The 20722-nt window shown below is 39.7% G+C and overlaps 2 protein-coding genes across 6 annotated transcripts in view; one reads left to right on the top strand and one right to left on the bottom strand.

Moving 5' to 3' along the window:
• Positions 1-3521: 3521 nt before the first annotated feature.
• Positions 3522-19590, bottom strand: C2H5orf22 (chromosome 2 C5orf22 homolog). 4 transcript variants are annotated; one of them, XM_066992513.1, is made up of 10 exons: positions 19437-19565; positions 17819-17846; positions 17282-17427; positions 16031-16180; positions 14106-14556; positions 11981-12043; positions 9744-9865; positions 7969-8035; positions 7285-7424; positions 3522-5927 (listed from the first exon to the last, which is right to left on the bottom strand). In XM_066992513.1, exons 2-10 carry the CDS (start codon positions 17819-17821, stop codon positions 5801-5803), a joined length of 1269 nt encoding a protein of 422 aa, XP_066848614.1. In that variant the 5' UTR covers positions 17822-17846; positions 19437-19565; the 3' UTR covers positions 3522-5800. The 4 variants fall into 4 exon arrangements, with proteins under 4 accessions (XP_066848614.1, XP_047932056.1, XP_013042883.1 ...); XM_048076099.2 differs by lacking the exon at positions 17819-17846 and having other exon boundaries at positions 19437-19590; XM_013187429.3 differs by lacking the exons at positions 17819-17846; positions 19437-19565 and adding an exon at positions 19071-19089.
• DROSHA (drosha ribonuclease III) overlaps positions 19577-20722 on the top strand; it is a 71841-nt gene continuing 70695 nt past the window's right edge. For both annotated transcript variants that reach the window (XM_048076098.2, XM_048076097.2), the window contains exon 1: positions 19577-19689. The gene's annotated coding sequence lies outside the window, so the exon portion shown is untranslated. The remainder of the gene's footprint in view (positions 19690-20722) is intronic.

Below are 20722 nucleotides of genomic sequence, written 5' to 3'. Positions count from 1 at the left end.
ATATGCAGGGTTTAACATCACAGAAATGGACATTTATTCTTTGGTGAAATCTTTATAAAACAGCTGAATATGGACAAATAGATATTTCCCTAAGAAAGGGCAGTAACCTTCCTGGCTTTGTGGTTCAGACCCCAGTTTTCTCTGAGTGCTGACCTGTGGTGATGGTAACTGCTCAGCTCATCACACCAAAAGTTGTCTTGATTGATGCTTTATTTTGAAAGGACGGTTTGGGGAAGGGAAAAAGAGGGAAGACGGAAGCCGGGTTTTATGTTTGTTCTGAGACATAGATAAAATATTGTTGAAATACTGCAATGAAAAATTGCATGTTCTTGTGCCAGACAGAGGTCAAGCTGTCCTTCTTCATTCAGAAAACCACAGAAGAGGGAGACTGATTTGACAGCAAATTTTTCAAGGCATGTGATTTTTCTGCAAGGATCGTTCCTTGGGAAAAGTAAGTTACACGCTGTAAAAAGTAATGGGCCCATACTCTTGTCAAATCTTACAACATAATTAGGGCTGATTTCTTTAAAACTGTCTCCACAACGTTTAAGGAAAGTGCCTCAAACAGCTCAGGTAAACAGGAATTCCCTTCATCTGTATGCAGATTTACCTCCTCAGTCTGTGTTTGGAGGGGCTAGGCAGTCTTCCAGCATTCCTATCAGGAGATAGGTTCTTGAGAAAGGGTATTATTTCTGCAGGAATTGCCCTGGGGGATAGCAGTCAAGCAACAGGGCTGCACATCAGAGCCAAGAAGCTAATTTGATTCAATGTGATAAAGTCCGTAATACGTAGATCTAAATCTAGATCAGGTGGTGGGATTAATCCCCCACACTCATAAGCAGGAGCTCACGAGGACTGACGGGTTATCTCCCTCTTGTAGTCAGAAACAGGGGCAGGACAACTGGCTCAGCAGCACCAGCCTTTCCCCTCTGCTCCTTCCCTCCAGCTATCCTGTGAGGGTTGTCTGCCTCGCTGCACTGCTTTACATGGCCAGGAACCTTCCCATTTCCACTTGTTCATTGCTTTGGCAGCAACTGGAGCATTTAACCTTTTCTGTCCTGTCAGTGGCCATCACAGATTTCCCAATGGTTTATTAAAATTATGACACAGAATCCAAAGTATAATACGCAAGTTAGAGAAACAGGAAAGAGAGAGAGTTGTTGGAAATGCATGAGGAAAGAAAGATCTTAAACCATCATAGCCTGGCAAGTAAACAATTTCCCTTGTTTTCTGCAGATTTTCAGAGAATTTGCTGAAGCGTTATCATAGTGGACTTCAATTTTAAGAATAACTTCACTTGGGAACTTAATGCTTAAAACTGTTTGTATATGGAAAACTGGTTGTTCTCAGAAATCAGACCTCTAACAATTTTAACTGAAATTCTGCAATAGGCCTTCCACCCTTGTAGTGCTGAAGTATCATTTACCTATGCAAGTTCACATTCATAAAACTCTGTCCTGGTTTCAGCTGAGAGAGAGTTAATTTTCTTCATAGTGGCTAATACGTTGCTGTGTTTTGGATTTAGGAGAAAAATAACATTGATAACACACTGATGTTTTAGTTGCTACAGAGCAGTGCTTGCGCAGAGCTAAGGACTTTTCTGCTTCTCGCATTGCCCTGACAGTAAGAAGGCTCAGGGTGCACCAGGAGCTGGGAGGGGACACAGCCAGGACAGCTGGCCCAGGCTGGCCAAAGGGATGTCCCATAGCTTGTGGTGTCATGCTGAACAATAAAAATGGGAGGGTTGGCCGGGGGAGCAGCCGCTGCTCAGGGCCTGGCTAGGCATCAGTCAGCAGGTGGTGAGCAATTGTGCTGTGCATCACTTGCATATTTTTGTTACTATTATTATTGTTTTCCCCTCCGTCTTATCCTAATAAACTGCCTTTATCTCAACCCACAAGTTTATCTTTTTGTCACCCCCCAGTCCCACCGGGAGGGAGGAAGCAGAGGTGTATGGTTCTTGGCTGCCTGCCAGGTTAAACCACAACAAACTCAGGAAAAGTTTTCTTTAAAATTCAGTTGCATTTGGCCCCTAACTCAGGCACTAATTTTACATCATTTATATTTTCTTAACTTGGGAAAATTTCACCTCTTGTCTATCTGCGTGATAGATCTTAAAGGCAAACATTGATGCAGAGTTCTTTGTGATTGGAAATTTTCTACTGCATTAAAGAGGCTGGTTATTCTGTTCTCCTTTTATTTCCAAAGGATAAATAGAGTTTAATCACAATGTGAACCTGGAAACACATTTGCAGCCTTTCAGATAATTAGGACAGTGGAAACAGTAACATGCACTTCTCTCTCCACCTAGTGGGAAACAGGCAAAATGCTTTTAACTGTGTTAGTGAAGCCTCGGGCTCCATCAGCACAGGTATGTGTGGCAGGAAGACAGGCATTTAAAAGACTCCCTCCAAGTGGAGGAGAAGTCTCTCTTGTTCAGCTATGTGGAGATACGCTGTTCACTACAGGTCAGTGTCTTTTTGAGGCTAAACATAACCCATTCAGGTTTGCTGTCACAGAAATGCTGTACCAAATTATTTTCTTACTTCTCTAAAGTATCTTCCAGTTAAAATTGGAATTGACGCCCCTGCCCATAGGCCAGTGTGGATGCATCCTATCAAGACTGTATGGAGCTACATTTTACCATAGGTAACAACATAAGGCAATGAACGCGCTAAATTGGGATTCCTACCAGAAAAAAAAAAAAAAGGTTTACATGGCACACTTGCTTCACAGAGAGGACAGCTACAGGCAGGGTCAGTGTGACTGCATCAAGATCACCAGTAAGAAGTTAAGCAAGGAGAAAACTAGCAAGGCCAAGGCTAAATATTGAGTAGGGAAAAAGCTTTCACATTTTGTTTACATTTCTTTTTCAGAAGAGGAGCACAGTGTGGGAATAGAGGCATTTCAGTACCACTTTCAGTAACTACTGGTTACTTACATGAAAAACCACTGTGGGAAGCAACCTGTGTTGTGGAGGGTATCAGACTGCATGATAAAAATGCTGCACTCTGCCTTAACACCTAAAATAATAATAATAATAATAATAATAATAATAATAATAATAATAATAATAATAAATGTTCTTGCAAATAAGCATAACTAGTTTACTTTTTTGCTATAATCAGTGTAGTAACAGCTCATTAATTGTTGCCTAAAAAAAAAAAAAATTAAGCTGAAACAATACGAATTCAAATGACTGTTTCTTACTGAGAAGAAAGGTAGCCACCACGTGACTTCAAATGACATCTACTTGAATTCTAAGTCAGTGTAACATTTAAAAAGTAGGCATGATCCACCCATTCTATTCTGTATCAAAAAACATTCTACTGCAAATATTCATTTTTGTAAAGAAATATTTGAAAATGGAAATCAAGTCAATATTGACTGCATGTCGTCTTGAAACCATGCTAATCCTTCCCTCACTTCATTACGGAAGCATATTTCTGGGACTAAGTTGACATTTCTCAGCACACTGAGAAGTAAAAAAAGTGACCAAATAAAATTATACACCACAAACATTGCACAGGATGCTGACTTTTAATTTGACTTAATGCAGTATAAACTCCATGAATAATTTGTCTTAACCTGCTGTAAAATTCTCATTGTTGCCCCTGCCACACCCAGACTACAAAAAATACGTATTGTGAAGTCAACCTTTCTGAACAGGCATATGGAAAGACTACACGACTTGCATTTCTGGAAATTAAAGAAAAACTGATTTGCTTTTTTGTTAGTATTTTTCTGCATGGAGTAAAGGTAGCTGGCTCTTGACAGATATGATGCCATTGGCACTACTTCTAGGCAGTATTGGTGCACAAAACCTACAGCAGACACCTAATTAGGCTTGCCAATACTTCTGTTCTTAATTTTGTTCATTTTAATAATTTGAGGGAAAAGGCTTCTAAGTGTCACTTGTAATGTGGTTGTGTTTATCACGGTGAACACTGGTTTTGTGGAGTTTATTCTTCCCCCGGGTTATGACTCACTGTACCAACAACCTGGGCTAGAGCTTGTACCCGTCTTAACCATTTCAGAATTTAAATCGACTCCCATAGGTCACACCCAATCCTGCAATACAGGACTGCTCAAAAGCTCGGAGACAGTCGAGTAAACACTCTACAACAAGCCTGAGCATTGTGGTGGGCTACTTAGGATGGCTGCCAGGCGCCCACTCAGCCCCTCCTCAGCAGGATGGGGGAAGAAAATGAGGCAGAAAGAGCTCATTGGAGGCCAAAATAATTACAAGGGGATCACTTACCAGTTAAAATCGCATGCAAACATGCTGTGGGGAAAATTTATTATTATTATTATTATTATTATTATTATTATTATTATTATTTTATTTATTTATTTATTTTTACCAACTAGAGTAGGATGGTGAGAAACAAAACAAAAACTAAATCTTACTCCAGCACAGGGCCTGCCCAGGGGCTGAGGGAGGGAAATCCCTGCTCCAGCGCTGCCTCCTGCTCAGGGGCTGCAAGGGGATCTCTGCTCCTGTTCCTGGAGCCCCTCCTGCACTCCTCCTTCTCTCCCCTGGGTGCCAGCAGGGCTGTTTATCCCCCTTTCTTCCTTTCTTTCTGCTGGCTGCCGGGCAGCGCTGTGCCCTCCTGTCTTCCCCAGGCTGTCCCCGAGGCGAGGTGCTGCCATCTTGGGCTGCTGGGCCCAGCCGTGCCCTGTTGGAGCTGGCACAGGGCAGCCCCAGGCTTGCAGTGACCCATGGGCAGGGCCTGGCCCAGGCCAGCCTGCTGCTGCTTCTCTGCTGGGGGACCCTGACGAAGAATTCTGTCAGGCAGCCAGGCAGAACTGTGCTACAGCACCTCTCCGGGGCTCACAGTACTCTGGACATACCCCTGGCACCTGCATTTCAATGCTTTTTTAGTTCTTTACAACCTTACCCAAAGCCAGCAAAGAGCATCTCTTACACACATACAAAATCCTCTCTGCACAAGCAGTACATAAAATGACTCCACTTGGTTTCTGTACACAATGTATACTCTCTGTAATTCATGAAGTACTAAGGAGCTTGGATCCAAGATTAGACGTGTCTTTGTGATAGAATTCATAAAGAAGAAAAAAGGTCCTGTGGTCATGGAACTTATTGTTTTAAAACATTTCTTCTATTAAATATTTACAATACAGTCATTTGCATCAACAACAGAAATAGTAAAAAACCTGTGAAAACTCTATGTCTGTATATCAGGAACATTATCTGAGTCATTATCTGAGTCACCACTGAAATACTCTAGGGTAAAGAGACAACATTAATGCAGAGTATAAATACAAATAATATTCTGTGGATGGGCAGAAGCCATAAACTGCTCTTGAAAATGTGAGGGGAGTGCTGAAGCACAGCAGTTAGGAAAGATCACTATGCAAACGCGAAGTCTTATTGGCACTACTGAGGTAATTTTTAAAAGAGTAGAATGCAACTCAGGAACACATCTGTTACTCACTAAACTCCAAAAAATTTAAGTTTATAAAAGAAATACATTTATTTTTAGATTTTTTTTTTTTTTACACACACTTCAAGAAATCAGGTGAAAAAATACATTCTGTGGACAAACAGTTTCTCTTGCACCAATTTTTAAAATAAGCAAGATAGCAAAAATAACAATCAGAGACAGGTAACAGTTCAGATGCAGCTGACAGAAAGCAGTGCAACTTAAAATTAGCTCTTGGTCAGCTTGGGTTCTAGTGCCATCTGCTGAAATAAGAGTGTTTTTTCGCCTGCAACCACAGCAAATATGCGATTTAAATTAATCTACTGCATTAGAGAGCAATATATGAAGAAACGTCACAAAGAGTTGCTTGAGTAATCCAAGTGCACATCCAGAGTGCCATACACCAAACCTAGTAAACTGAGAACCTTCTCTTGAATGATGTCAACCTGCTCAGAAGGGCAATAGTCATCCAAACTTGATCTGTAACAAAGATTTGAAAAAAACAATGAGGGAGTATAGATATCATTAATTTGTATTCTTGTAATGATTTGTATCCAGGGTGTTGAAGCTAATTTCAAAGTGTGATAAGTTCTGCCTCCCAGTATCTCTTCAAAGCATACTACTGTGCTTTTCCTCTCTGCTTTCAACAACTGAAATTTGCCTGAAGTTGAACACAAAGCCCACAGCAGATCAGAAACGTGACTATTAAGTCTTTCAACTCTAACACAACATGTTGCCAGTCAGAATTCAAGCAAATGATCCAATTAAAGTACTGGTGGAAAGGTAGATTGAAAGATTCAATTGCTACTAGTTAAAATGGGTAGGAAAATTTGAAAAAAAATATCTGTGTAATTCCTGGGATAACATTATTTACCACAAACAGATGCTGGTAGAAAACCCAGAGCTACACTTCTAGGATTTTAGATCTGTCAAGACCTACATAAATGATTCTGTATTTCCTCTGCAACAGTGCCTAACAACTCTGTGGCTGGCACAGAAAATACAGCTTTCTTTTATTGTAGGTATTTGCTGTGCTATTTGTTGTTGACACAAACTATTTCATGTCAGATCCTGGTGTTGCTGCCTGTACTTTTAGGGCACACATGCTATTCTTAAAGTGAGTAAATTGCAATAATTTGTCAAGAGTTACACTGTGGTCTTCAAATTAAGTTTTCCCAGGATAGGATAGTACGTTGGCCCTAACTCCATTCTGTTCTCCCAAATAATTCCCTTACAGTCCTGGATGCGTAATTTTTACCCTATGCAAAGCTTCATTAGAGCTTCCTAGAATATAAATACCCTTCAGACTATTAGATGAAAACCTCTCCCACTTTCATCAGAATTTTTTTCATGAGAAATTTCACTGAAAACAGAGATCTTACCAATAGTGTAATGAATCCTAGCACAAGAGTAGAGAAGGCATAATTTCAGACCATGCAAGCTTGTCCAAGCTAGCTTTACGCTAAATTGCTTACCAGAAGTAGCAAAGGTAATATGAACCTCAATGACAGCCATCCACTGCAACACATGCAAGGCCTCATCATAGGCTTTATATAGCCTGCACTGAAGCTCATTAAGTCATCGTGTTTTCACTGCTGTTGAAATCTGTGCTGGCCACTCTAAAGCCTGGTAAAACTGGCCATCAGCGCAGAAACTTCCCTTAAGCAGTATATTGTCACTGCCTTATGATTAATGCTTTCAAATGTCAATTTTCACTATACGAAGTTTTGCAATTGAAGATGGATTTTTTTAAAGATATATTAACCAATGTTATATTCATAGAATCATTTAGCTTTGTAAGCAGTCTGAATGTTTTAAAGAATCTACACAGTCTTACCGAGCAATTGTCACAAGTGTGGGCTTAGGCATATTTTTCAGTAGAACTTTAGTGGATTGTATGAGGCCTTCAATCTCCTCTTCCGTGCTAACATGGTGGGGAAGCTCCATATAATCACAGGTCAGACCAGCCTGATGGACCTGCATGTAAATTAAACAGATTTATTAACAGACAATTAACAGATCTTCACTTGTTATACAGACAAAGTATTGATATGGCTTGTCTGTGTAAGAACTCCCTAAATTGCTATCCCTAGCCCAAGAAGTAACTTACACACCTTCAGACAGTAGTCCAGTGCAATGTACCTCTCCTATGAATTCAGAGCATGCTGCAGTCCTTGTAAAAGATCAGGCCTGCCATCTTCAAACAGGTACCTTAAGTTCTACAAATTATATCAACAGACCCTGGTGAAGCGAAAACTTGCTTCAAAAGAGGCAGCTTGAGACATGAGTGTCCTAAAGATCATATTAATGTTGCATAAGTATAGACAAGCAGAATAAAAATTCAAAAGCTTTTCAAAAAAGCTGCTCTAAGCAGTAACATTAAAAAAAAAGAAAACTATTAAAATCCCAAGAAGTCCTGAATCAAGGAGGCAAGTCTAAAATTAAACATGACTTTTCCCCTCCATATTGAAACTATGTTTTTGAAATTATCGACTTTCTGCTCCTTTATACAGCGACCTACCATTTCATAGTCTGGGCTCTCCATCCTGCTTTTCAAACTGTGAACTAGTTGAACAAGGGGCTTCATTCTGGAATAAAAAAAAAAAAATACAACCAGAACTTGTTATGTAAACACTTAAAAACTGATACATTTAACCTAAGTTTAAAAAAAAAAGAAAAAAAGAAAAAAAGTAGGAGTTACGTTGCCCCTCAGTGTCATCTTGCACCTAGGAAAAATGGAGACTATCAGTACTACTTTGCTGTTTCCCCAGGTCTCAGGAAAACCCTGTATTCATACCTACTCTTCACAAGGCCTCTTCCCCTTTCTTTTAGGGTGGCCCTGGAGAAAAGCTGTTGTAACTCAAAAGTTGTATTAACTTGGTAAGAAATTCTTGCAGTGATTGTTACACAAGTCTGGCAGTAACTGCTGTATTTGACAGCAAAAACGAGTAATCTTCCTATTAAGGGAAAACTTGGACTTTTGCTCAGTTTCTTTTCTGATTAAAACATTTATTTAAAAGCATAGCAGATGCTGCTGACGTTTTGTGGACATTCTCACTCATGTACCCAGCCTTTCACTCATTTCCATTTTTCCACAGAAAGCAGAGACTTCCGTAGCACCAAAGCAGCCCTTCTGTATAACCCCAATAAGTTTGTTGCTTTTTATGAGAGTTCTGCCTCACACAGATCACTAAATTTTTAAGTTGCCAAACCTACCTCCCTCCAGAGACAACAAAATTTGCATGAAGCTGTATAAAGCTGATCTTGTAAAAAGTTTACTATGTGGCACTGAAGACAGACTTAAGTTTTGCTTTGTCTGACTTGCTCTTCTAAAAGCAAAGAAAAAAATGGCAGCCTTGCACAGATCCCATCCAGATTCCTGCCTTTTCTGTTAGCAAAGTGCTGCGCTAATCAGTTCCTAAACAACTGCACTATAGAAATTAAGGAAAACAGACTGAAGGCTTAAGTTCTTAGGTGCAAATCTAAGACACGTCTTACACAGACTAAATGATACAGTTATCATTTCTGGCCTTAAGGAAAAGTTTAGACAAAACAGTATGTGAATATACAGGTCCACAAGCTAAGTATTCTTCTGTTTAAAACTGAAATATACAGATAACTATCACATATTTTTCAGGGAACTGATTTGAAATCACATCCTTTTGACTCTGCTTACTAGCCTTATAGTATATACTGGTTTTTCTCCTCAGAGTTATTCTAATAGAAGACTTCCAGAGCTATGACCGTCTGCACTTCCGGCACTTTTAAAGACTATCCACCAGGGTAAATCAGGAGGTCTCCTGCAGCACTGCTTCTGCAGTAGGTCAGGAACAACAGCCTTGTCTACTGTGCTCCAGAAAGGCTCCCAAGAAAAGAGCAGTTGCAGGAGAGAAACCTTACTGACACTGGTAAATTGATTCTTTTTTTTTTTTTTCAATAGACATCTGAATCTTAGATAAGGGAAAGGAAGGTGCTAACGTAATGAGTTCCAAGAAGAATCAAAACCTACCCATACTAGTATGGAAAAGGTAAAGGTCTTTCAGAAGAGATTATTCTAGTAGTTTTAGCAGGAAAGAGGTTGATCTAAAGGAAGCAACAACAGGCTTACTTATCTGAAATTGTGTTATCTCAACTTACTTAAGCTTAGTAAGCTGACCAGGAAGAGTTCCAATATGATGGGAATAAGGAAGAACACTTTACTGTTAACTGTGTCACCAGTTCATGAAGATTCTTCTCCAAAGGCTATGGGAATTAACCAACGGCAGGAGGGTTTTAAGCCATTTAGAGATCTCCTACCCAGGATATGAAGCCCACTTCTGTAGGGTTTCTTCATCATCGTTGTCACACAAATCTGCAAATGCTGCTTCCAGATCTTCTAGCTGATGAACACGGTTTTCAACACAATCCAGCAAGCCTTCCTTTAAATATGCACATATAAAAACATGTTAGGAAAAAAAGAGACAAGAATGATTTTCCTAGCTAAATCATGGCTTAATTGATCTAGTGTATGTGGGGAAACAGAAACAACTACTTCATTGCTACAGAACATCTTTACAAGATGATCAGAATGATTTCCTGCAGAAACTGGTATCTTCAGAAAAACACACCTCTTTGCTCTGTCTTTCCTATAGCATGTAAAAAGCTGCATCTATATTCTGGTAGAATACACAAAGAACAAAGATTAGAGCAAATAAACAGTATTGTTGGATTTGTTTATATAGCATTGAAATGTTGCAGTATTTGATTAATTTAATATTAATACACAGGAACTCAGATGAGTGCAAGCTTTACATTGTTGTAACGAGTTTTTTTTTTTTAATTTTATAAGAATTATGAATATTACTCAATTGAATGGAAAAAGTTTTCAGGAAAAAAAATACAAGATGTGTTATCTAAAGGTTTTTCAGCTCTGCGTGCATGCCTGAAAGGATTTGTAATTAATTTAAAATGCTTGCTATGGCTCTAATCCTGGAAAAGTTTATGCACTTTCTTAAAGTGTTCAGAATACATGAAGAAGCAATCTTCTTGGAGTAAGCAAGGCTACAAATGCACATGCATACAAATTGTGCATATAAATATTCGCAGAGAGAGGCCCTATATAGCATATCAAATGAAAAGCAATGTTTAGCACATTTATTATAAAGGAGACTCAGTGCAGTGCTGCGTGAAGGAAAATTAAAAAGCATATTGGTATAAAATGGCTAAGAATTAAGAACATAGTTGTTCCTCTTAGGATGCTAATGACTGCCATATAACAGATGCTGCTTCTTTTGGTCAGTGTTGTCAGCTTCAGGCTAAATTAAGAATAGCTGAGGGTACCAGCCATTCATGAAGTACACCTTTATGTTTCTGAGGGATGAGTAAGACATCTTTCTGTGCAGCACTAGTAACTAACCTTAAAGATATATCCAATCTCTATCTATACGTTAAAAAAAAAAAAAAACAACCTACCTTGCACTATGATAGAAATACACATCTAAATGTACTTTGGAATTACTAACAGATTTTCAGAGACTAGACATCTAGAATATTTTCTGAGTCTTGGAAAAATTCCAATTGCACTAGTTTTCTGCATTTGGACCTTTTAAGTTAATTGTCTCACTACAAACATCCATAGATCTGGTCTTACATTAAGTTCTGTACCTACCTATTACTCACTTTCTGCTAACCACTTCAATTGCCTCCAATAAATTTGTTGTCTTATGTAAATGAGTTATGCCCTGAAATCACATTGTGAACTTAATCACAATCCTTTTCCCCTTCCACATTTTCATACCTTTTAAATAGGTACCTGTTTTTACCACAGTCGTGCAGATTGACTAAGAAATATGAAAACCAATCTGACAATCATCCACTTCATTTCTTTATACATACAAATTAAGATTTATTAATCTCGGATTATTATATGTATTGACTCTTTCTGTAAGTCTTCAAATGATTATAAAACCAAAGCTAAGCTCTTGTTTAGAATTATATGGTATAATGACCATTAATATGACTCGTTACATGGTTTGGGCTCAGGGCTAAATAAACATTTGGCAGCTGCAGCAGGTGTATATTTCCATGATTCAGAAACACCCAACACATTCAATGAGGAGTACACTGCAGTGGTACAATACTTGCCCTTCCACATCTAAATAAATACATAAAATACCAATTAGGCATTTAGCACAACTCTCACTATCAAGGAAGAACAACTAGAGCACGGAAAAAGAGACCCTAGAGGGAGAAAAAAAATTTGAACCTTAAGAGAGACCGCAGATGACTTAGTATATTTTCATTTCTATCTTGTCAATTACCATTTGTTTACAGAACTTAATGTTTACTCTCATGCTAAATATTTACATGGTTACATATTTAACATAAAGAATTCCTAAGACACTTCTGATTAGTATTCAGCATGCTGCATAGCTTAATTGGAAACCACTTCATTAAGCACCTTTTATAGGTTCTTTCCTTCTCATAATTCATTTTTACTGCATAAATCAAAAGAATCATTCCCACATAACGTACCCCACAAGGAAATGGCTTACCTCTGTTGCATCTTTATGAGGCTTCTTGAAGTTGTACAACTCTTGTAAGAGCTTATACTCTGTCTTCAAAAAAAAAAGGGGGGAAAAAATTAGTCTCTTCAAATGACAACCAAAAACTTCAAAGCCCTCAGTCTTTAAAAATAAAAACCCCACCTACACTTGAACGTAACTTTTCTACTCCAGTACTGCAGACAAATCTCTGTAAATGCAGATGAGGAAGATGCTGTGAGGCTTGAGAGGGCACTACTTCACTGCCTCAGCCAAGCATTTTTGAAACAGCTAAAGTTTAAACCTGACTTCAGTAACAGAGCTGTATAAATTACATATTTACAAACTCTGTTAATTAAACAGTCTCTGAAGCTAAACATCTATTTTGCTGAACTGAGGTCCCAATAAGTTGATGAATAAGACTAAGAGAGCAGATTTAGGCAGATAAGAATAGGAGAGTATGATTTTAAAGGAAAAACAGACAGGTAAAGGCTTTAGGCTGATTGAACAAGTAGTTCATGAATAATCTGTTACAGGGGCTTGTCAGCCCTACTCCTTGATAATATTCAAATTTCTTTAAACAATAAACAGATCTCATTATTTACTCAACGGCATTGAAAAGGCAAACACAGGAATTTTTCAGGAGTAGAGGGAGAAAGAAAGGGTAGACTAAGAGACCATAAATTTTACAAAAATATAAAGCATCTTTAGTGCAGTGTTTTGGATTTTAGTTTTTTTTTCATTTGTTTTTTGGTGGAAGAAGAATACTCTTCTGAATTGGTGAGACATATTTGCTTTTTAGCTTTTTCTTGGATTCTCATATTCCAATAGTTAACTTGAGCAACATTTTCTGATAGAATTATTGTATTTTACAGAAGAGGGAACATAGTTAAGAAATATTAACCACAAATGAAATTCTTATCAAAAAAGGTAATACTGGGGGCTCTGCGCAACTCCACTTCCGAAAGTGATTCCTAGAGCTGAGAACTTATCTCAGCACAAGAACCTGCTCCACGCCCCGCCCCCCCCCCCCCGCCCAAACAAAACCCAGTAAGACTCCTCTATGGCTTTATGAAGAATGTACTGTAAGCCCTAAGAGGGTATTGAATTTTATTCTTACATGACAAGACCCCTGTGGTGCTTCCACTTTGTCTTACACTTCTGTGATTCAGAATGATTGGGATTGCTTATTTTCTGAAGGTACTGTGATTGTAAATACTGAATGTCAGAAACTAACAGAGGTCAGGGACACCGTATTCACTTCTACACACTGAACAAGTAAGCAGTACTCTAGCTGAAACTCAAAAATGCCAGATGTTCTCCAGCACAGACTGAACTTAAAGTAGTGTTAAGAAGAGACTTAATCACTAGAAACAATCACGATATTGCAGTAAATTTGTAAGCCTAAATGCTGCACACAATTTTCAGGGCAGATGAGTTAGTTCCTAAAAATCCTGTTCACATAAAGAAAAGCTCCTAACTGCTCGGCACAGCTGAGGGTCTACATATTTACGACACTATACAAGTGAGATAAGTTCTGTGCCCACAAGCTATACATTGAATATGGTGCAGAGTCTTAAGCTCAGAGCCACAACATCAGAAACAACAGCTGCTTGCTCATCATTACACTCAGCAGTCCAGACAAAGGAAATTAATCACAGCCTCTCATCAAGAGGAGTCACCACTCTGAATAATCAATACCACCATATCTCTTGGAAAGGCAGTCTCTGGGTACCGTTGTGGCTTTACAATAGCACACTACCAGGAGGGGCGAGAAATATGGTCTGTCATCGCTCCCTGATTAATCCTGCTTTGGGTACTTTGGACATGAACTTTGGAAATCCAAGCAGCTTTTACGGCCCACACAACAAGCAGAAGCATGCCATATAACTCTAAGCCTGAATACTTACTCTACACCTACTTCAAATGTAAGGACCTAGCTCTATTAGGTTTTTGTACTTCTTTGGAATATACGCTCCCTTAAACCGTCTCTTTTCAAATATTAGTGTGATTCATTAATCATGATCAGCTGATCTGCTGATTTAAATTAGATGACAGTTTCTCCACAGACACTAAGCACTAGAAGGATTAATACTCTTTTATGAATGGTAAGAGGACTCTCTATTGTCGTGCTTACCTGTGTGTACATTTCTTTGAATGGATTCTTAACTGAAAAAAAATCTAAGTCAATGTCTAAAACAAATGCATCCCCTTTCTGAAGAACTTGGCAGATATTTTTAGCAACCTCCCTTACTGGGCATTCACCATTTCTGAGAGAGCTTGAAGTGGAGCATTCTGCCCTGTTCAGGGCACTTGCATTTTGTACTTCCTTGTCCTTCACACTTGAGGAGCTGTGATCAAGGTCACCAGGAGTCACTGATGAAGAGGCAGCAACAGCGTTTGCTGTATCATCTGTATTTAGCTTCAGTCTCTTAGCAGATATTACTTCGCCATTTTCTTCCTGGTTGTTTGGTGTTTCCGTAGGATTAATGAGAATGACATGTAAATTTAAAGGCTTCTGGTTTTCTAGCTGATCAGCAGGGACATAAAGACCATCACTTAAAAAGTAATCATCTGTACCTGTAACCCTACAATTGACAACTCAAAGTTAATACAGAACTTTGTAAAGAACTTAGCAAAAAAAACATGCAATTAAGGCATCTGGAGAAAAATGAATAGATGTTTGATGGGTAACAAAGCCAATAAAACTGTGTATAAAAATATTTATTTTAATCTGCAAGTGTTTAAATGGGAATTCTATCTACCTCTTCAATGCTGAATTGATACATTAAAATTCTGGAATTTTTATGATAGCCCTACAAGGTTTCTAATAGGTAGAGAAAGATTCTATATCATGTGCTACTAAGATTAGTTTGACATTGAATTATATCTTACATCAAGAATTTAACAAGATATTGTCAATGTTTCGGCATATAAGGCTGCAAAGCACTAGCTGTTTTGCCTTAGATTGTCTTTTTTCTTTAGGAAAACTATTTTAGTTATGTTTGAGAACTGCTGTGAAACCCATGGATATAATTTACTTTATTAGAAGTAAAATATTATGCATTAATAGTATTTAACTTTTCTCTACCTCTGACATATGATTCCTTATTCTAAGTGTAAGGAGAGCAGGTAACAAGGATTAATAGCTACATATCCATGGAATCCACTTTATTTAAAAACAACAACAAATAACTAAAATAATAAAAACTCCACCTAGATTGGAAGTGTATAGAATATTATTTTCAAGCCATATTTCAGCACATTAAGCCTTAAGTAACATAAATTCAGATTGAGAAAACCTTGAAAGAAGCCAACTTCTGTTTACTTGTATTAAGACTGTGACCAATTACAGGGTACCACCATCCATCAACCACAGACAGATAATTTTATGAACAGCAGAAGTTTAGTTCCCCATTGTTGGCCTCCTGAGGGATGTAGACAGCCTAGAGGAACAACCTACAAAAATCTCATTAATTTCAAGATAAATGAAAGGTTCCACATCTGGGACGGAAAAACCCCATGTAGCAGTAGCAGGTTGGCACAGACCAGCAAGGTGCTACAGAAGAGGACTGGGCAGTCACACTAGAAAGCAAATTAAGCACGACCAAGCTGTACACCCCTACAGTGAATACGACTCATCAAAAAATTTCTCTGTACTACCCAAAATGCCAAGAGAAGAGACTTCTCCCTATGTTCAGCACCGGTGAGGTCACATTGTACATACTCTGCCAAGGTTTGGGCCCCCAGGACATGAGAGATGTCAAGAAACAGAAGAGGATCTAACAAAGGACTGCTATGGAAATCAGTGGGTTGGAGCATGTGATGGACAAGGGGAATAGCTTGAATTACATATTAAAAAAAGAGAGACTTTAAGGCACAACTTAAACTGTATCCATTAAAACATATAGTCACATTAGGTCCTAAAGACCTCACAAATACAGATTGTATTTTTCATTGCAAAAACCAGATGTATTACTACCTTTATCCAAGAAATATAAAAAATGTCAATTAAAACTACGTGTCTTTTATATTACCAACATACGATAGCAGACAACTTACCTGATTGTAGTTGTTGATATGTCTTTCCCAACTAAAAAATTGTGTTTTCCCTCTGAGATCTGCTGAGCCCATGGTGGGTGAAGCCACAGAACTTGAGAAATATGGCCAGCATAAACAGCAGGCATAATCCAGTTCTCAATACTTAATTCACTGTAATGAAGAAGAAAAGACCAAGGATAACACTTACTTTTCTTGCAACGAAAACATGGTCAAGAACAGCATAAATACATTCCACATCTTGAAAGCCCCCATGCAAATCATCAGAAATTAAAACAAGAAAAGAAAAACAACAAATATTGATTTATAAGAAGAATCAAAAATGTCTGTAGTAGAACTAAAAAAATTATTATGAAGCACAGTCAGCTTCACTTTTAGCATGGTACTTTGATTATAAACTATGTGGACTTGTCCTTCTCTCTATTGATATATCTGACAGAAAGTGAAAGGTGCATCATCAATGCTATTCTAAACAACAGAGCTCAAGGGAGCATTTTACTGTAAATTGTTCTAAGTAGACTTCAAATATAACCTCAGTAGTGAAAGTGAGTCAATCAGAACCTACAGAATGTTTGGGTGTATGATGCAGCCCTCAAGGCTTCTTATTTATCCAACAACAACAACAAAAAAATACAGACTATGAGCAGAGTGATACAATTGCTAATATACCATTTATATCCTCTTGTCACTGTTGTGTATCACCATAATACTGGAACAATCAATATTTATTTTAAAACAGGAAGAAAAAGACAAGAACACAGACCATTGTGCAGCTTGTTGCCTACACAAGAAATTGGGGAAAAACACTGGTCTTAATTATCTTGTTCAACTTCACATTTGTATCTTGTCAGTGCAGATGTTATTTCAGTCTTAGTCAATTTTTCAGTATGAAGAGAGAAAAGCTGTTCTAATACCACAGCTCTCCAGGTAAAAAGCGTCCACTCAGAATGCTGTCCTGTTAGCCAGGGGAGCCATCTGGTTTAATAACATGATATGTTACTAAACAAAGTCAATTCATAAGTCTTACACCTTCTGGACATGCAAAATAAATGTTTGACCACATTGATAAAACAAACATAACTTCTTCCATGCAAAATCATGAAGTTTTGAATAAACGTGAAAAGACAAAAAACACAGCTTGAGAATGATTTACACATCTTTTGCTCATACTTCACACACAGTTGTATTAATATTCACAAACAAACACAGCAAGAAGCTGAGTTGAAGTATTCTGATGCAGTATGTAGGACTTACCTAAAAAGCGCTTCTTTGTCAAATACAGTGTCTGCAGGCATATTCACAGGGATAAGGAGGTCTGGATGGGAATCAAGATGAACAAAGCTGATGTTACTGGCAGGAAGATGCTTTGAACCAATGGCACGATAGATGAAAGGCAGCACCTAAAACAACATGAACAAAAATAATTCCACTGTAACCCCTGAGATGATAAACACAACAGCTTTATCAGCAAAAACACTTGCCTCACTCTTACTCCCTTAGAATTTGGGTTATGTATTGGAAGAAGGAGGAGAAGACAGAAAACAATACAAAGGGGAAACAATTCCAGCAACAAGGCTGCTCATGAGCTGCAAATACTGAGCCTGAGAGCTCTATATATGAGAAGCTACTAGGAAATCACAGCTCTATCCTCTCCTTATTCATGGAAATTCTTCTTTGCAGTGGCTCTTCTCACTAATCATTCAACTGAATGACCAGGTTTTTCTTGTATTCCATTTCTAACTTATCTTCTCCTTTCTGCAGGACACGGCACCTGCACTGCCTTTTCCATACCATAAAACTTCCTCACTGTGCATGGGTGCTGTGGAGATAAAAACATTTCATTACTCAGATTTTAGAAGATAACTCATACAGAGTGAAATCTAACGCTGCCATTGTTTACACTTTAACTGACAGTTAGGTCTACACACTTATGAAGAAAGAGCTTGATTCCTAATACCTATGTAACTTAATGGCTGCAATATGCTACCTTTCCCAGGTACCTAGCCTCAATTCCTACTGGAGGTCTTCACTCAAAGGTATGTGCCGAGAAAGCACCTCAACTCATCAATTCACAGCATAACAAATAACTGCCGTGCAACAATGTCAGGTGGTGAAATGAGAACACTGATTGCTGATTCACAATGCTTCTCACTGGATTGCAGTAGGCAAAGCTTCTCCCAGTAGCAGTTACATTGCCCCAGCTGCCAGAACAAATCCAGTAAAGGCTGTAAATCACAGCCCTACTACACAGTGAAGGTGAAGACTATAAAGGCACTGGGCAACAAAATTACTCTGTGCTAAAGCAGAAGCAGAGCTACCTTTTAGGAATACAACTGATTTAAGATCACAAATCCTGAACACTGCACGGGTTTAAGTAGACAATTTGACTGACAGCAGAAATTTGGACTTTATTTCACCTGTCTAGATATAAATTACTCAGTGTACCCACTACTTATGCAGTACATAAAACAAGGTCAAAAATAACAAGGGTACCCTGATCCATGACTGTAACATCTTTTGGAAAAAGCAATAATCTGGCCTACCTTTACAACCTACAATTTTTGCGATTTAAATTAGTTTCATCTTGGTGTTAGCACAAACTGTAAGATTAGGAGGGGATGAGGGAAGAGAGAAGAGCCTAAAACCTCTAACTTTCTCCTGCTTTGGACTGAGAACAAAACCGCCTTCGCACCAGCTGTGACTATTAATCATAGGGCGATGCATCTGGTGACCCCTTCCTGCTGCACGGCATCAGAAACGGACTATATATAGCTTTGGATGCTTTGTGACGAAAGGTCACGTACACTTTACATGACAGACCATGCACATACATGTATATAGGGAGAACACAGTGTATGTATTTAGAATGAACAGGCCTTGCTAAGCTAACTCAAAACATAAGTTTAAAGTTATGGTAGCTTATGCCATTATAAGCAAACCCTACAAGTTTATCAGTTTGCAAACAGCTCCTTCACTCCTTTAACTACTTAAATAAAAATAATAATAATAAATAACAAAGAAAAAACCAGGGCTCCAAGCCGACCATTTCTCACTGCCTGCTGTATGTCCCTGTATTTGTCACTTTGCTGTCAGCCTGCCACAGACCGCACTGGGTTCAGTTTCCTAAGCACTGCACTAACACCTAATGAGGGTGCTCTCTCCCTTTAAATATAGAAATTAGAAACAAGAAACAGATTGAGTTGTTTACAGAGATGCCGAAATGGCTGCATGGGGAGGGAAATTGAGGCCACCTGGGTGCCGAACTTCATTTAGGGGTGGCGAGGAGACGGCGCTGATAAGGGGGCGCCTGGAGCTGGCTGCGCCGTCCTGCCGGGGATCCCCTTCCCCTGCCTACCCCGCAGCCCCCCAGCCCCGGAGGGGCTCCCCCATGTCCCCCAGCCCCACTCACGTCCTGGTGCTCCTCCACCACCCGCACCGGCAGCGCCGTGTACGCCCGCAGCCGCCGCCCGGCCGGGCCACCAGCCGCCTCAGCCCCGCTCATGGCGGCGAGGCGAGGCCGGCCCCTGAGGGCGGTGCTCCACGGCTCCTTCCCTCCCGCCTGCCTCCTTCCCTCCCCGCCGCACCGCCCGCCCAGCGCTTTCCTCTTCCGGAGCCGGGTTGCTGCGGGCCGGGCCGGGCTGTGCTCGGCGGAGGGGCGGCAGGTGGGCTCGGGGCTCGGCTCGCTGCCGGGGGGCGAGGGCGTCCCGGGGCGGGCTCCGGGAGGGGAGCGGGGAAGGAGCGCGGCCGGGCTCCCTTGTGGGACTTGGGGGCCGGGCTGGGGGCTTCCTTCACGGAGCCTGGGGAGGGGGTGGATGTGGTGGTGGCTGCGGGGGGAAGGGGTTTTAATGAAGGGACGGCTGTCACCAGCAGGGTAAACTTGTTCTCCCGAGTGATGGGACGCGGGTGGATTGTCCTCAGTGTCTTTCAGTTTACCTCCATTTCAATGAAAACAGCACCGCCGAAAATTGCAGCAGAGGGAGCTTTAAAATAACATGAGTGCTTAAAATCTTTTCACACAGTTTTCTCTAGTCTTTTCACCTAGGGTTTTATCATTCTGAAGCCACTAAGCTATGGCAGTAGGACCAGTGTGGCTCTCTTATGGTGAGGTCTTATAGCCATGTCTGAGAGCAAGACCTTTTGTTTGAGTGCCCTGACTTGTTAAAAAGAAACATGCTGCAAGCTAAGGCACCCTGCTGCAGCGGCTTCTGCTTTAATTTAAGGTTACAAAAGTTTAGTTCAGCCTGTTTAAATAAAAGATGTATGTAAATGCCAGTAAAGCATAAAATAGTGTACTGGCACAGGGCTGGGCTATGTAAGATCATGACCCGAGAACTTAAGCAAAACTATTTAAGTTCCTAATGGACTGGAATTAACAATGGCAAAAGAAAAAAATGTGTTGCTTTGCAATAGCAAGGCAGAATAATGAAAATACGGAGTTCTTTATCGTGTTTCTTCATGAGAGCCTTTCGAAGGTTGCCTCCTGTAAATGCAGGGCTCTGACTTACTCTGGCCTTTGTGCAGGGTGCTCTGAAGGGGGGGGGGGGGGAATGAACACCACACCACTTGTGCGTACCAAGAGGTGCTTCGTGTCCTCTTGGTTCCTCCTCCTTGAGGTGTGTCCTTCTCCCCTTATTTCTTTTCCATGCTCCCACTTATTCACCAGAAGCTGCCTGGTGTACAATGCATTAAATACAC

The sequence above is a fragment of the Anser cygnoides genome, chromosome 2 (genome assembly GCF_040182565.1).
Source record: "Anser cygnoides isolate HZ-2024a breed goose chromosome 2, Taihu_goose_T2T_genome, whole genome shotgun sequence".
NCBI classification, from domain to species: Eukaryota; Metazoa; Chordata; class Aves; order Anseriformes; family Anatidae; genus Anser; species Anser cygnoides.
Note: the sequence above shows the minus strand (reverse complement) of the source record. Positions and strands in the feature narration are given on the sequence as shown.

What these genes read in the sequence shown, in the direction of transcription:
- C2H5orf22 (XM_048076099.2), bottom strand. Translation starts at nt 19,529, where the DNA reads ATGAGCGGGGCTGAGGCGGCTGGTGGCCCGGCCGGGCGGCGGCTGCGG. An exon ending in AAGTGGGCTTCATATCCTGG is followed by an intron (nt 8,036 to 9,743) that starts GTAGGAGATCTC and finishes TTTTTATTCCAG; the next exon opens with AATGAAGCCCCTTGTTCAAC. An exon ending in ACACTTGTGACAATTGCTCG is followed by an intron (nt 5,928 to 7,284) that starts GTAAGACTGTGT and finishes TCTTTGTTACAG; the next exon opens with ATCAAGTTTGGATGACTATT.